Source organism: Lepus europaeus, chromosome 17, assembly GCF_033115175.1.
Source record: "Lepus europaeus isolate LE1 chromosome 17, mLepTim1.pri, whole genome shotgun sequence".
In the NCBI taxonomy this organism is placed as follows: domain Eukaryota; kingdom Metazoa; phylum Chordata; class Mammalia; order Lagomorpha; family Leporidae; genus Lepus; species Lepus europaeus.
The window spans coordinates 57597877-57613037 of record NC_084843.1 but is presented as its reverse complement, the minus strand read 5'-3'; the positions used below and the strand labels follow the sequence as shown (position 1 = coordinate 57613037).

General features: G+C 38.2%; 1 protein-coding gene across 2 annotated transcripts in view; it reads right to left on the bottom strand.

Annotated features, from left to right (window-relative positions):
* Window positions 1-889: 889 nt before the first annotated feature.
* The window catches only part of SIRT1 (sirtuin 1), a 29186-nt gene continuing 14914 nt past the window's right edge, over window positions 890-15161 (bottom strand). The window contains exons 1-6 of one of the 2 annotated variants that reach the window (XM_062214040.1): window positions 9320-9421; window positions 8682-8829; window positions 7439-7518; window positions 5416-5602; window positions 3645-4208; window positions 890-2979 (exon numbers count right to left, since the gene is read on the bottom strand). In XM_062214040.1, the coding sequence (XP_062070024.1) occupies window positions 2651-2979; window positions 3645-4208; window positions 5416-5602; window positions 7439-7518; window positions 8682-8829; window positions 9320-9352 (1341 nt within the window). In that variant the 5' untranslated portion in view covers window positions 9353-9421 and the 3' untranslated portion in view covers window positions 890-2650. Of the gene's footprint in view, window positions 2980-3644; window positions 4209-5415; window positions 5603-7438; window positions 7519-8681; window positions 8830-9319; window positions 9422-15161 lie in introns of those variants that run through there. The other variant, XM_062214039.1, reaches the window with a different exon arrangement.

Sequence of the window (15161 nt, the reverse complement as noted above, 5' to 3'; positions counted from 1 at the left end):
ACAATGAGCCTCCAAAACCGTAAGCCAAAATAAATGATCTTCCTTCTTAACTATCTTGTTAGAGTAACAAAAAACTGAGGAATATATAATGCATGTTGAGAGCCACTCCCAAAGGAAGAAGAGTCCGTTAGATCTTTTCTCCATATTTGTATTCCACCCAGGTGCCTTATTTACATCTTCCGTCTTTGTTGAGGGAGAGGTTCTGGTGTACATACAAGGACACACACCATCATATGCCATTAGGTAAGGTATCACAATCTATCAGTGGAATGCAGTATATACTGCACTAACCAAAGGGGTTTGTTGAATAGTGTTAACTAAATTAGGTCTTGCCAGGTCCATAGTTTTGGCTATTTGAATTACTACTCCTTTTAAAAGTATGACTTTGTTTTTCTAGTTAATACATTTATGGAATGATCCCACTGTTTCTTAACAGTTGAATTTATAGGTAATTTCTGCAGTGCTGAAAAGACATTTTAAAAAAAAGTCCATCTAGGTTTGCTGGAGACCTAAGGCAGGAGACCTCAGCACCAAACTGCTTGTCATTACATAGCCAATGTAAGGGGCACATTCCTGGCCTCTGTAGTACTCTCAGAAACTATGATGTATTACAGTAGACTCTCAGTTTGGCATCACAAAGTTGATACCACTGGTTGGAAGCTCTAACACCCAAGAACAAATTCTCAAGCATCTACCACTTTGGTCTTTCTTAGGCCCTGGCCTAGAATGATGGAAATAAATCTGCACCCTCAGTGTTTACAAGAACTGGCATGGTTAGACTAAAAAATGTTGCACAATAAAAAAAAAATACTGTGAGAGCCCTCAAAGCTGTATAAGTTGTGCACAACTCTACAAGTTTATACCTTAAAACAATGTAATTTAACAGAAAAAAGTCAAATGACAATTTTAATAGACTTTAAAACAGTGTATACAAGTATAAAACACTGGTTTTGTATTTCAAAAGTTGTGGAATATCCAGTCATTAAACAGTCTACAAAACATATGCCAGTAGATTACATAAAAGACTATGTACAATATAAAAAGAGCTGAAAACAGTCTTCACTGTAAAAATAATTTAAAACAAATTTCTCAATTTAAAATATCATCTATAGCACAAACACATCATGCAAATGGAAAACTAAATATACTGCATTCTTTAGTGTAGCCAAATAAATGCGGATTGAGACTTCTTAGGTAGGGAAATGTCCATTCAGTACAACTTTTTTCTGACAGTAATGGTATTAGCTGGGTATTTTATGCATAAAGAACAGCTGTATTTCAAACCCCTTTTCTTGTAATAAATACTAAGCCAACACAGAAATGCTTTATACTTTATAATTGGAGTAATGTTCAAAAAAGGTCTGGAAAATAAATGTGTGCTGTGCAATTTTATAATAAAGTATGAACTTTTTTGAAAGGCTAGAAGCTTCTGCAGCTTAGAAAGTTGATCTCTAAGTCTTAAGGCAGGCTAAGCTTTTAAATATACATTGTAAGAACTAGTTTCATTCATTAACTGTTCTGCTATTACAAGTTATTTCATGTTCACCTTCCATAACACTAGGCCAGCAGTTTGGTATTTATTACACCAAATCCTCCCAAAGGAGACATGTACTTTCTGGCTGAGTTAAAATTAACATCGTATTACTTTGGAACTGTAATCACAGGCCTGTTGCTCTCCTCATTAATGGAAAAACAGCAGTCCAAAATATTACACTCTGCCCTGTAGAAGTACCATAACTATAGATTCAGAAAAGCTTTGCATATTCACATCTTGGCAGTTTAATACTTACAGAACAGGAAGGACTGATGCAAGCTCTACCACAGTGATAGGTATTTAAACAATGGCAAATATTTCAAAACTAAGGGGGTCCAGGCAGGCACTACTGTTTCTAAAGCAACTGAAACATTTCCAAAGCATTTGTTTTTCAGGTTAGTTTTATGAGCCAATATAGACATTACTACATGTCCTCAGGAAGTACAAAAGCCATCTTCATTTGAACAGATACAATATTCCTGAAATGCTTAGCACCAAGTCTTTCTTTTACATAAAGATAAACTGAGTGCCTTCCCGCATATTGTTGACTTCATTCTATTCAAGTTGCATGTCATTTCAGATTTTTAAAAAGTTAGCTGCCACAAGTTTTGGAAAATGCCAGTGTTTAAAAATAGATAATTGTGCTAAAAAATCAAAAGTATAGCAGAACAGATTTTGAGGACTTCAAATCATTCAATGTTATAAAGAAAAGTGTGAAAATACCATTCTTTGGTCTAGATAAGCTGTTCCCTTTACATTAATTTAACATTCCAATGGCTTTTTGCATTTAAAATGTTGAAACTCACTAGGCAAAAAAATTATATATACATATGGATGTATCATACAAACGAACCCTTGAAAGAAAGTGAAAAGTCTTGACCAACATCTGGTTAAAGATACTTAGTACCTTTCTTTCAAAACAAAAAAGTTAGTGTTGCGTGTACAGAAATAATAAAGTTAAAAAATTATCCATGAAAAACCACCTATTTTACCAGTCTATAAATATTACACCTTTCTGGTTTCCTTCTCTATTGAGTTCACAAGTAAACATTCACTTTGACATGCTATAGTTCCTAATGCTGGTGGAACAATTCCTGTACCTGGACAGCTGCAACATTATGATTTGTTTGATGGATAGTTGACATCTGTTGCTTCCTGTTTCACAGCTACAGCTTCATTAACTGCCTCTTGAAGACCTCCATCAGCCCCAAATCCAGTTCCTCCAGGTCTCTCTGGAACATCAACATCATCTTCCAAGCCATTGTAGAATTCTTCAATCTCACTTTCATCCTCCAGTGGTTCTTCTAAACTTGGACTCTGGCATGTCCCACTATCACTGTTACTTCCACAAGAACTAGAGGATAAGACATCATCTTCAGAGTCTGAATATACCTCAGCGCCATGGAAAATATAACGATTTGGTGGTAAAAACAGATACTGATTACCTGAAATATGGTAGTAAAAGGGAAATGTTAGTAATCAAACTTTTAAGACTATTTGGTAGCCTAGAATTAAGAATAGGTTTCAGCTTTGCCTTTTTACAAGTGTCACTACTACAGACTATTACTATTAATAGTGTTTTGTTAAAAACAAGCTGTAAACTTAGTAGTCCTGGGTTCAAATCTTAGTTTGCTACTTGCTTAAAATTAAGTATCCAGCCCAGCCTACATTAGCTACCCAATTCATTTTACTGAAGTACTTATTTCATTATTTGCATTAACTTTTATTTTTTGAAGGTCTTCACACACATTAACTGTAGTCTGGACACTGACAATTAGAAAATTAGGCCCCACCACCCATCTGCTGCATCAGAATCTATTGTCTATAAGACCTATACATATTAAACTTTGTAAATGGGTTTACAAAGAGTTCACCTATGCTAACAAACGGAGGTTCCTTCTCGACCCCTCCATACAGGGCTTTAACTGTAAGTAAATGAGTTTTTCCCTATGATAATACAAGCAACCTTTTTCTAACTAAAATTAACTTTTCATCCCTGAACAGTTAGTTGCTACATAAAGATACCCTAATCAATATTAGCCTGCCAAGTTGATGATTATGACAACTGCAAGAAGCTAGCTTTACAAAATGGTTCAACAGCCTCTCTTACCATCGAGCCGTTTACTAATCTGTTCCTTTGCAGTTCTGCTGGGCCAGCACTTTCTCACTGTGTCAGCAACTGAGGTTCGTTCATTTTTCTCCCCAGTATTGGAACCAACACTCTTCATATCCGGATTTTCCAACTGTTCAGCTACACTTTCAGTATTCCTAGGATTAGTCTGTACTTCCTGTGATTTTTCTTCCATACAAACTTTTGATTGAGAGACATCTGAATCGGCCACATTACTCTTAGTTGCTTGGTCGATAAGCTTAACAATCATTGAAGAATTTGTTGGTGAAGTTCTTTCTGGTGAACTTGAATCTTCTGAAATATGTAGAGGTGTTGGTGGCAACTCTGACATATGAACCAACTCTTTCTGTGTTCGTGGAGGTTTTTCAGTAATTTCTGAAAGCTTTGTAGGGTTGCAGCAAAGTTTGGCATATTCACCACCTAGCCTATGACACAGTTCATTAATTATGACGTCACAGTCTCCAAGAAGCTCTACATCAAAATGTAGATGAGGCAAAGGTTCCCTGTTAATTAATATCTGAGGCACTTCGTGGGGTATGGAGCCTAAAAATGGGGTGAAAATGAGAGAAAGGGGAGGGGAAGTAAGCTGGTAAAATCACAACAGATGTGCCATGCAAAAATCTAACAAGGATCTGAGCTCCAACCAAAAAAGAAACTCTCCACTAATACTTAACAACCATTACATTTAATAGCCATTACATTTCATCAAACTATCTTGTAAGCAGGTGAGCAGTACCTTTTAAAATCCCAGGTTCTGCTCCTGTCTCGTGGTTACCTCAGTGTCTTTCTGTAGAATGAGGATAATAACAGTACTTTTCCAGAAGGTTCTGGTGAGGATTAAATGATTTAATGTGTCATGTGCATAGTAGAGTTCTTGGCATGTAAGTGTTATCATTCTGATAAAAAGGGGGTGAAAAAGTCACAAATATAAGTGTGTGTTACATTTTCAAAGAGTTGTCTTGGTCCATCACCAACACACACAGAAAGCTTTTAAGAGAAAAGCTTTTAAGGCAGAGAAAACCTCTGAATTAGCTTTGAACGGGGGGAAAATATAAATGTAATGTAAAGAGGCTTGTATATTACATCTTCAAGTTTCATTGGATTACAAATAGGCTTATATTTTACTTTAATAGAATTTCACAACTAAGATTGAGTTAACTGCTGAAGCTACAGATGGACAGAAGTTTCTTTCAACTTTTTACTCTGGCTCCCTATTTGATTGCTGAGGTAGAGATTTATTGAATTCTCTGCTTAGGAGTTTGAGTAAGACATCAGACCACTGAAATAGCCCTTTGCACCCGCGTGGGAGACCCAGACAAAGCTCCTGGCTTCAGATCGGCTCAGCACTCCAGCAGTTGCAGCCATCTGGGGAGTGAACCAGCAGATGGAAGACCTCTCTCTCTCTCTGCCTCTCCTCTCTCTGTTTAACTGTGACTCTCAAATAAGTCTTTAAAAATACATACAAATATATGCAAAAGATCATTTCCCAAGACTGTATACAGGAATGTAAATATGGCATGGCATGAAATCGTCACTACAAAACTAAATCAGTCAAACCCCCAAACTGTATCTTACATGCATACACTTCTATCAAACTAGACTCACTAGATCTGAAATCAATCAAATTTGAAAGATCAGCTGTAATCACATTAAGACTAAAGACACAAAAATTAAGGCATTTATAATTATACAGATCCACAACCCCCTTGGCTTTACATACATAAATATTCTATAAAAGCCATCAACTTACTTGGAATTAGTGCGACTGGTCTTACTTTCAGGGAAGACCCAATAACAATGAGGAGATCAACTTCATCTTTGTCATACTTCATGGCTCTATGAAATTGTTCTGGTAAGTTTTCACCAAAAAAGACAATCTCTGGTTTCATGATAGCAAGTGGTTCATCAGCTGGGCACCTAGGACATCGAGGAACTACCTGCATGTTCCAGATTTTGTTTAAGACAAGGAAGTGAAGAGAGAGACCAAGTTACAGTCAACATGTCCACACTTCCTAAGGATGCATTTCAGAATTGCCAAAACAGAAAAAGTGGATAAACAGCAGGGGGAGAAACTACTTATGTATAACTCTCAATAAACAGATAACATTCACGCACCAAACATAACAGCACTTTACAAAGTACCTTCAAGAAGTTCATGGGAAATAGAATTTTAAAGAGCTTAATTTGATGCAAGAAAAATCTGAAATCCATGCATTTAGAACATGCATTTGTTTTCTATGAATTTTAAGATTTATTTTGAAAGAAGATGGGCAAAGAGGGCTCTTCCATCCACTGGTTCATTCCTCAGATGGCTGCAATAGCCAGAACTTCATCCAGGTCTTCCATGTGGGTGGCAGGGACTCAAACACCCTAGCCATCCTCTGCTGTTTTTCCCAGGCCAATGGCAGAGCTTGATCAGACGTGGAGCAGCTGGAACACAAACCAGCAGCCATCGGGATGCTGGTGTCGCAGGCAGCACTACATCATAAGGCTGGACCCTTCCATTAGTCTTTTGAAGACCCTTATAAGCCTGGATTTCAAAAATTTTTTGCACCAAATCCTAATTCTCTTTTAACTGCATTTTCTACTTTTTGACCCTCATACTGAAATACTATCCTCTATTTTTTTATGTGTAGAAGTATACAATATTTATGAATTTGTTGCAGGAGTCAGTGTTGCCAGCACAGCATATTCAGCCACTGGGTGGGATGGCTGCATACCCTTATCAGGGTGCCTGTTCAGTTCCCAGCTCCCTACTGATTTGTCTATACTACTTAGAGTCTGCTACTCAGGGACCCAGATGGAGTTTCTGGCTTTGGCCCCCCACCCCAGATGTTGCAGCCATTTGAGGAGTGAAATAGCCAATGGAAGATCTCAGTCTCTGTCTCTCCCTCTCTCCTAAGCATTCTACCCTTCAAATCTCATAAGAATTTCTTGTATATTAAGAGAAACAACAGGTATGTACACACACAACATAGGACTGAAATCCTAAAAAAAATATTAGGAAATGATGCTATCCTTCCTCTCATAATTATACATGATTATGCAACTAAGAACATAGAACCTATTTCTGGATGACTTATTTCCTACTACATTTTCTTTGAGGGGGGAGGGAGCAGTGAGCATGTATGAAATACTTTTACTATCATTTCTTAAATGTTCTGAAGGATTACCATAATTGACTTAATATTCCAAATCTGACAGACACTAAAAAAGAGAAGTAACATCTCATAGTCTTTACACTGGGCTTAAATACTAAGGAGAAACTTCATCATTTTAAAGAGACATTTTATAGGGTGCTGCCTTAGTGCAGGTAAAGCTGCCACCTGCAACAGCAGCATCCATATGAGCACCAGTTCAAGTTCCAGCTGCTCCACTTCTATTACAGCTCCCTGTTAACCTGCCTGGAAAAGCAGAGGAAGATGGCCAGAGTACTTGGGCCCCCACAACCCATATGGGGGACCTGAATGGAGTTCCAGGCTGCTGGCTTTGGCCTGGCCATTGCGGCCACCCGGGGAGTGATCTAGATGGGAGATCTCTGTGTAACTCTGCCTTTCAGATAAATTAATCTTTTAAAAAGACATTGTGGAGCAAATGTTTTCTGTACAAGTACTGAAAGGTTCTTTTGTATTTCCTTAAAATTCCCAATGCTAACAATCTCTTCCTAGACCTTTCTGTACCACATGCTTGTAGGCAAAAAATTAAAATAAGAATTTGGCAGAAAAAGAATAGGTCAGAGACTCACAACTCCTAAAACATGGATAGTAAATTACCTGATTAAAAATATCTCCTCGTACAGCTTCACAGTCAACTTTGTATTTACAGATCAGGCAAGATGCTGTTGCAAAGGAACCTACAATCAACATACATACACATGCTTTATTAAAGGAGTGTTTCTGTTTCTTGAACATACCACAAATGTTAGAAAGTTTGAAACTAGGAAAGCAAAGAGTTTTAAAGCTTTAGGGGATTTCACATGAGAGTTTAGGGGATGAATTAAAATATACACATGAAGGTGGTTCAAAAAGTACCACTTAATGAAAAAACTGCATGGATGTCAAATTTGTGCTAAAATATTTATTTTCATTCCATTTCCCATTAAAATTTTGAAGTACCCATGTGTGTGCATGTATATATACACATTTTTATCTCCAAGACACATACATAGGTAGAGGATACAGTCCTCAACTGGTGAGACTCTTCAATAAATTAATTCCTCCAGGGCAGTGAGAACATTTCAATTGTGTTAGTTCAACAGCTGCACTTTGGAAGTACTGTACATGAGAAATGGCCTGTTCATACTTACTGAAATTTCTGAATCCTGTACATCTGAACTGACCACTTCTTTTGGCTTCATATACTAAAACTGTCACATTACTTCACATATACCCAATGTTATTTTTATAATCATTAAGATTATTTAAAATAATGGAATGGTAGGCAACTGCACTGTCTTTTTAATTCCAAAGTACTTAACATTTGAAATATTTTGTACAATCAGATGTAAAGGCCAATATTTCTGGTTTTATTATTTTTGCATTTTACATCTTAGATTACAATTAGGTAACACAATTAATATTCATAATGCTCAAACTCCATCACTGACTGGCAGCCTGCTTTCTAAAACTGGTTACTCCTAGAAAACTAAATAAATGAGGGGCCAGCGCTGTGGCACAGCGGGTTAATGGTCTGGCCTGAAGCACCAGCATCCCATATGGGCACCAGTTTGAGACCCAGCTGCTCCACTTCTGATCCAGCTCTCTGCTATGGCCTGGGAAATAGGTAGAAGATGGCCCAAGTCCTTGGGCCCCTGCACCCAAGTGGGAGACCTGGAAGAAGCTCCTGGCTTCGGATTGGTGCAGCTCCAGCCATCGTGGCCAGTTTGGGAGTGAACTATCGGATGGAAGACCCTCCCCCTGCCTCTTCTCTCTCTGTGTAACTTTCAAATAAATAAATATATCTAAAAAAATGGAAAAAAAAATAGTAAATGAGAAAGCCATTTTGAAGTTTACTAACCATGACACTGAATTATCCTTTGGATTCCTGCAACCTGTTCAAGAGTGTCTATGTTCTGGGTATAGTTGCGAAGAAGTTTTCCTTCTTTATCTGACAAAGCAATGAATTTGTGACAGAGAGACGGTTGAAACTGTCCAGGATATATTTCCTATATAATGCAAAAGGTAGTTATTAGCTTACATTAATGGAGTAAGCTTAACAAATGTCATATGTTTAGGTTTAACAAGACTACCAATGATAATTGCCCATGTTTAAGTAATTTTAAAAAACAAACATTTTAAAGCATCTAAATGGATGCATCACACACCTAGAAATGGACTGTTGCTGTAATGTGTGTAAAACTCAGCAGTTAGTGAACTCGGCCCCCTGCAAAGTCAACCCACAACATCTCTAATTAATGTTAATAGATATTTTAATTAAGTCAGAAGTAACATACACCTTAGGGTATCTAATTTTTGTTGGCTGCAAATTCAGATTTTAAGGAAAAAGGGGAGAAGTTTAAACTGAAATTACAGATATCAAAAGTATGGTGACTTTTTAACTAAAAAAGGCTCTGTCAACATTAATTTTTTTTTTTGATTAATCATTCATTATAAATATCCTGTTGGAAGTTTAAAGCTAAAGTTTTAGTTCCTTACCAAAATTGTTTTCCTTCCTCTGCACAGGCACATACTGGTATAGTATAGAGTTGCTCATGAATGCTGAGTTGCTGGATTTTGTGTGTGTGTTTTTCCCCCCAAATAATGCTTCAATGCTGTTTCTTCTTTAAAAACAAAGAATTCAGATATACACATGGCAAAAAGATCAGAGAGAAAGTATCAATTTTGGTCCTCCCAACTTTTAACAGTGTTTTTATTAAATCTCATTTAGTAAGTGACTAATGGCAAAGGAAGTTTCTTCTTTTTTTTTCCTTTGAAGTAGTAAGTGCTCTCTACTGACTTCCTTACCATTCATCACAATCTGTCATCATAATGCTAGCAAAAAACTAGACACAACCGTAAGCACTAGAGAAACGGTTGCATAAATATGGTACATCCATAGAGTGGAATATGCAGCCATTCAAAAGACTGAGGGAGATATAATTGCACTGACGTGGAAAATGGTCCATGACATACATGAAAGTTAGTCACCAGTGTGTATAGTCTGTTTTTGTTATTAAGCAAAAATGGAAATTATATGCACATGTATATAGCTATGTCCATCCATATAAACAAGTCAGGAAAGATATAAACAAGCTGTAAATGGGATGGGAGGGGAACAGGAACTTCTGACACTATACCAAAAAAAAAAAAAAAAAATTTCAGGGGACTAGAGATGATTATTACCAATTTATCAAATCAAGAAAAAAATAAATATAAAAAACGTTTACCATCCAAACTGAAGGTCTCTTTTCAAGGTAACATCAATAACAAACTAATCCCATGATAACTACCATGTGCATGTCCATATGCTGCTAAAATTCTTCATACAAAAAATAGAAAAATTCTGCCTATTGAATGATTAACTGATTTAATAAATAGACAATGCATACAGGAAGTAGCAAATCTGAAGAACTATTTTAATACTGAAGTCATCAATGCTTACAGAAAACAAGTCACATTTTGATCTGGAATCTTACTAAGGCTCCTGGAAACCACTTAGGAAATTTTAGCCAAAATGAGTTAGACAACATATACAATAGTAGGGAAAGCAGCAAGAGCATGCCAAACACAGAACAAGAAGGGACGACTAACTCCTGCTTATGTTCGGCAAACAAAAGTAAGATGATTTTCTTCCTGGCCCAAGTGCTTATGTTCCTGCCACTCACGTAGGAGACCCAGATGGAGTTCCTGCCTCCTGGCCTCAAGATGTCTGAGCCCTGGCTATTACAGGTATTCAGGAGCTGTGGAAGGTAGTTTTCTTACTCTCTTGTTGCTCTGCCTTTCAAATAAATCTTTAAAAAAGACTCCACTTCCTTGAATTCTGCATGCTTTATAAAACTCCATTTTTTTAAAGGGAGGTTAAGAAACACAAGTGTACAAGAAATTAGATTTACCTCTGCACTTCAGTTTCCCTTTATGTCTAGCCTCTAACAGTTCAAGATAGCTTAGTACTTAACGTTACAAGTGAATTCCTGTAGCTGGGAATAATTTACGAAGGACTTTGTTTTATAAATCCTTTTTATAAGTCCATTTATGTGTGAAAACCTACATGAGTTGAGTTTTATTTTCCTTTAACTATCAAATGAACCATACCTGAATGACTAATTTAAATACTGTGCTAAAGATACTATCAGAAACAGTTTAAAAAGCTACTGTCAGGCAAGTATTTGGCACAGTGGTTAAGATGCCATTCTCCCTTATAGAAGTACCTGGGTTCAAATCCTGGCTTTACTCTCAATTTGAACTTCTGCTAATTTGCACCCTGGGAGGCAGCAGGTGCTCACTTAAGTAGCTGAGTCCTTGCCACCTACACAGAGACCTGGATTGAGTTCCTGGCTCTCAACATCAGGCTAGTCCAGAATCAGCCATCACAGGTGAGTGGAGAGTAAACCAGCAGATGGAAGCACTCATCCTTGCTTGCTCTCTCTGCCACTCAAATAAATAAATGAAAATTAAAAAAAAAAAAAAAGTCCAGAATGACTGTTTCAATAGAAATCACTCCTAAGATTTTTAACACGGGAAAGTCTGCTGAAAACCAACCAAATGGCTGGAGAAACTTACAACTAGAATATGAATTAAATCTTCCATGTGGCAAGAGTAACATGCTAACCGAGTTCTCAGCAAGATAAGTCATCCCAGATCTGAACATCCTAAAAGCCCTTTTAAGGACACCACCACAGAACTGGGCCATTCTGTTATTATAGATCCCTACAGACTAAGAGTAGAAGCACAGCTAGGATCCAAAGTTCAGAACTTACAAAGTCTGCTTCCAATGGCTATTTGTAAACATGCAAATAATCCAGAAATTTGCCACAGGCAACAAATATGGTCAAAGCTAATGCTCAGAACTATCTGCAAGTTTTCACATATAGAAATAATGACTTTTAGGGGACAAAGTTGTTACATAGCAAGCAAAGCCGCCACCTGCAACACTGGCATCCCATAGGCTGCCAGTTAAGTGTCCCATCAGCTCCACTTCAGATCCAGCTCCCTGCTAATGGCTTGGCAAACCAGTCAAAGATGTCCCAAGGGCTTGGGCCCCAGCCACCCACACATGGGAGACCTGGATGAATCTCCTAACTCTGGCCTGACCCAGCCCTGGTTTTATGCAGCCATCTGGGGAATAAACCAATAGATGGAAGATCTCTTTCATAAATCTTTAAAAAGAAAAAAAATGACTCCCTCCAGAGATGCTATCTACTTTCTTTACTGAATTTCTAGCAATACTGACCAGACCACCATAGAGGCATGGGTGTAACTGCCCCTCAAAACTAAAAAGATTCTTCAAAGTTTTTAAAAGGTCAGTATTTGCCAATACTCACCTCCTTATATAGAGCAGGAGGCAATAAGTAAAACTGGTAAGAAACTAGAATCTAAGTTCTCCATGTTGCCAAAAGAGAAGTGAAAGCAATCCTGGGAATCCTCTTAAGCCCTATCTTGTTTCATTCATTCGACAAAACCACACTTGTGAATAAGCCTACTAATTATCTCAATCAATCGATATTTACCACAAAGTACAGGTAGCTGACAAAGAAACTCAACTGTGATTTTAAAAAATGTCTGGTCCCCTCAGGAATCTATGGATCAGCATACTTTTTCCAAACAAGGCTACCAGAGAGCAAACATTTTAGGCTTTGCAGGCCACATATTCTTTATCCATATAGTGTCTGCTACAACTACTCACTCTGCCATTGCAGTGCAAAAGTAGCCACAGAAACTATAAAGAGATAAGCATGACTGTGTTCTAATAAAAATCTGTACTTATGAGTACTGACATAAGAATTCCACGTAACTTTCATGTGCTGTGAAATGCTTCTTCCCCCACCATTTAAAAATTATTTTACAGTAGAGGAAGGGAAGATTTTGGAGACATTAGTCAAAAGAGGAATAAATTCAAAAGATCTGTTATACAACTCAGTGACTATAGTTATTACTGTACTATATACTTGAAAACACACACACACAAATAGCTGGTCATGTTGGTCACAAGAATCAGTAAATAGCAGAGCTATTATTCAAATCCTATTTTGGTATCAAAGGCTGACTTTTAACCACCACCCAATAGCCTTCTCAATTTCTGATCACTCAACCTCAAATTTTCTATTTTTCTTTTAGGCTAAACACTTTTTTTCTTAGATTTTGTAAAGCAGTCTAACTGACCAAGATTCGTAAGTACATCTTATTTTGCTTCTTCATGGGATTACTGGAAGCTGTATTTCAGTAAGCCTGATATAAAAAGACCTTTCAAGAATACTCCCACAGGGCCAGAATCATGGTGAGTGGGTTAAGATGCTGCTGGTTTAAGTCCTAGCTGCTCAGCTTCTGATCCAGCTTCCTGCTAATGTGCCTGGAAAAGCAGCAGCAGATGGCCTAATTATTTGGGCCCCTGCACCCACGTCGCAGATTCAGATGAAGTTTTAAGCTCCTGACTTTGGCCTGGACCAGCCTTAGCAATTACAGGTTTTTGAAGAGTGAACCAGCACATGAGATAGATCTCTCTGCCTTTTTTTTTTTTTTTTTTAATTTTAAACCTTAGATTAAAAAAAAAAGACAACTCTAGATACCCATTAATAGAAGACTAAATACTTACATATTGTGGTACAACTCTAAGACAGAATACTAAAGTATAAGGGCAGGGATTGTGGCACAACAGGTTACACTGTCACTTGGGACACCAGCATCCTGTATCAGAATGCAAGTTCAAGTTCCAGCTACTGTTTCCAAACCAGCTTCCTGCAAATACATCCTGGGAAGGACCACAATGATGGTCCAAGTGCTTGGGCTCCTGCCCCCCACATGAGAGATCTAGAGTTCCAGGCTCCTAGCTTCAGACTCACCCAGCCCACATATTGCAGGGACTTGGGGACAGAACCAGTAGATGAGATTCCTTTCTCTCTCTGTCACTCTGTCTTTCAAATAAGTGAGTCTTCTCAAGTGTATCTATTGAGTACCATTATGACACTATTTCCAAGAATATTAGAGTAGGGTAACAAGGTGGAGAATAGTGTTTGATTCTACAACTCACACTAACCCACCTCATTCCCAATGCAGGTCTTTTTCCTTCTTCTTTCTGGAAAGACACTCAAGAACCAGTTTTAACATGGTAACCTTTTGAGAAGATTAGGAGTAGGGAAGACTGAAGTAAAGGGGCTATCATTTTGTGTTGTACTGTCTTTCAACTAAACAGACATAGATATGTGATTCTTAATATTTTAACACTAGTAACAACACTTCTGATTGGAGTTTATTTTCGTCTTTCCAGACAGCAATAAAGCAAAGATTACAGGAGTCTTAAGAAAGTGACTTCTGGGGCTGGCGCTGTGGTGCAGTGGGTTAAAAAGCCCCAGCCTGAAGCTCTGGCATCCCATATGAGAGCCAGTTCTAGTCCTAGCTGTTTCTCTTCTGATCCAGCTCTCTGCTATGGCCTGGGAAAACAGTGGAAGGTGGCCCAAATCCTTGGGCCCCTGCACCCATGTGGGAGACCTGGAGGAAGCTCCTGGCTACGGATCCGCACAGCTCCAGCCATTGCGGCCATCTGAGGGGTGAACCGGCAGATGGAAGAACTCTCTGTGGCTCTACCACTCTCTGTAACATTGTGTTTCAAATAAATCTTAAAAAAAAAAAAACAAGTGACTCTGAGGCTGGCACTGTGGCGTAGTGGGTAAAGCCACCACCTACAATGCTAGCGTCCCATATGGATGCCAGTTCAATACCAGGCTGTTCCACTTCCAATCCAGATCTCTGCTATAGCCTGGGGAAGCAGTAGAAGATGGCCAAAGTCCTTGGGCTCCTGCCCCTGTATGGTACATCCAGAACAAGCTCCTGGCTTTGGACTGGCCCAGCTCTGGCAGTTGCAGCCATCTGCGGAGTGAACCAGTGGATGATATGAAGACTTTCTCTCTGCTTCTGCCTCTCTGTGGCTCTGCCTTTCAAATAAATAAATAAATAAATCTTAAAAAAAATTAAGTGACTTCTGATCCAGCTCTCTGCTATGCATCCGGGAAAGCAGCAGAGGGTAGCCGAAGTGCTTGGGTCCCTGCACCTGGAAGAAGCACCTGGCTCTGGCCTGGCCCAATCAGGCTACTGAGGCAATTTGGGGAGTGAACCAGCATATGGAAGATCTCTGTCTCTCCTCTCTCTGTAACTGGCTTTCAAAAAAAAAAAAAACAAAAACAAAAACAAAAACAAAACTGCCTTTAAAAAAAAAAAAGAAGAAAACTAGGAATTTTACTTTCAGGAATTTATCCTAAGGGTATTAGAGACACACCAAACAGGACAATTTGTAGCAACACCATATCCAAAATGAATGGACACTCCCAAGATTACTTACAGTACATCT